Raw genomic sequence first — 2265 nt, 5'->3', positions numbered from 1 at the left:
GCCTTCTCAAGTTGTTTCTTTTCTCTTCTCTTACCCAGGTCTATACACCGCACTGTATTGACACTTTTTCAAACGCTGTATAGATCTTCAGTCTTACCTTCATCGGCATTGTTACAAAACTACACTTGATCGCTCTCCATCTTTCCCATTCCTCTCTTCTCTTGCTCCGTTACACCTGTGCTTTCTACCATCACCCAATGTCTTCCATAGAAAAGCTAACATTAATCCCCTGCCTTTCATAAACCCAAACGTATGTGAGTACTGGCCTACACAACCCTTATAAACCTTTCATTCCCAATCTTTGTCATCACTTTCAGTAGGTGTTAATTCATGTTCAAACACTTACAACAAACACACTAAAATATCTCCTTCATTCTTCAGCATGTTACAAATCCTACTCCACAATCCAAATCTTGTCTTTTCTCTCACTGCCTTTTCATATCAGATGATAATCTCCAGTTACTGTCTGAATCTGCCAGCACACTTCAGGAATTCATAAACAAAAGCCAAGTATGATGCAGATACTAAATCAATGGATATAGTATCTGCATCTTCAGTCCCTTTGTCTTTCTAGCCTTGTTGATGTGAGATCTCTCGCTCTACAGACAATGTGTGTAGCCTGTACAGGGCTCGAGTGTCCCAGCGTTGGCCGGGTTACACCTCCGCCTACGAGACCAACACCTTCGCCTCGTGCTACTCCTCGTGGGCTTATCGTGACATCTCACACCTGACCACGGTTACTGCCACTGCTTACTATGGTAGTCGCTTGCCTTCCCACGCTGTTAATGGCTACTACTGTAATTTCGAAGAAAGTTACTGCACTTCCGTTTACGGTGGCCATACGCTGAAAGTCGATCTTCCTGGACCCTTAGCCATCAGAGTTGTCCGAGTGCAGGCGTGGTCTAATACAATTCCCCCCGATGTATACTTCGGCAATTCGTCTGTATATTCAGAAAATCTAATGATCGCCCCCAGAGCTCAAAATACACTCAACGCAGCTTACGTCTTCACCGTGACGCCGGCAGAGGGCATGGAGGGAAAATTCCTTTTCTTTATCAGCCCCAGCAGCTACTTGCATATCTGCGAGATTGCCATTATTCCATTTTAGTGTCTATGTACTACAAGGTAGTGTACACATATGCCAGAACCAGATTATATAGCAACCTCTTACAGCGAAAGAAAAAGGACGACTATAGGCTATCTATCTATTTACCTACCTATCTATCTATTTATCTCTCTCTCAGCAAGTATTTTTAGAGTAAACTGTGGTCCTTTCATGTTGAGTCGTTTGGGATCCAGTCAAGGCAAAATTTACAATATGCATTACAGAATTTTTTTTCCACGAATTTCACTCTACAGCGTATTACTCTGTTACTGAGAGGCAAACTTTTCAGAGTGAGAGCCAGATGAGATTTTATGGAAATTGCCTGCTGGTTGGAGATCTTTTTCTGGGAATCATGCAAATCAGGGTGGTGCTACTTAGCATGAAGTGATTCGATTTCTGACTCGATGGCTGAGAGAGACAGCAGACGACTGTCATTAAGATGGCTGTTGAAGACTAAGAATAACGCTAGATTTAAAATACGAACCCAGCCTTTATCATCAGTGGCAAAAGATATGATAGTCACACGTATACATATAAACACACAAATACATAAGCCAAAAGATGCATAAATAGATACACACACAAACCCATATACAAACACATAACCACACACATACATACATTCATACACACATATATAAATATATATGTATAGAGATACTGTAACCAATCTATACCTATATCTTAAGACTATATTCTCTTTTTGCCACATTAGACACTCCAATGTTGTGTTGTATATCCCCTTCCGCAAGAGCTATGTATTGATGTAACGCTTGTCACATGCTAACCACGTGACAGAGCGATCTTTAGACCACTGTACAGGAGATGAGGCAGACTCTCTGCGGGGAGCCAAGGAGCAACACCTCGCTCCGAGGAGCAGCCGCACTCCAACATTAATCTTTAATAAAGTAGTCAAGACATCTTGGTTGTCTAATTTAAACCAGAAGCTCGCCATCTACCATACTCTTGTTGGACCCATCATTCGGGCACCTACAGATATATATATATATATATATATATATATATATATATATATATATATATATATATATATATATATATATATATATATATATATATATATATATATATATATATATATATATATATATATACTATTTCATGTTACCTGTCTGAGCAGACCTTTAATTAAACATAAC

The 2265-nt window shown here is 39.7% G+C and overlaps 1 protein-coding gene across 1 annotated transcript in view; it reads left to right on the top strand.

Annotated features, from left to right (window-relative positions):
* Nucleotides 1-2004, top strand: part of LOC138862078 (uncharacterized) — a 2982-nt gene extending 978 nt beyond the window's left edge. Inside the window, exon 3 of the mRNA XM_070123229.1 lies at nucleotides 606-2004. Coding sequence (XP_069979330.1) covers nucleotides 606-1108 — 503 coding nt within the window. The 3' untranslated portion in view covers nucleotides 1109-2004. The remainder of the gene's footprint in view (nucleotides 1-605) is intronic.
* Nucleotides 2005-2265: the final 261 nt, after the last annotated feature.

Source organism: Penaeus vannamei, chromosome 7, assembly GCF_042767895.1.
Source record: "Penaeus vannamei isolate JL-2024 chromosome 7, ASM4276789v1, whole genome shotgun sequence".
Lineage (NCBI taxonomy): Eukaryota > Metazoa > Arthropoda > Malacostraca > Decapoda > Penaeidae > Penaeus > Penaeus vannamei.
The sequence above is the reverse complement of the archived record's forward strand: the minus strand, read 5'-3'. Positions and strand labels throughout refer to the sequence as shown.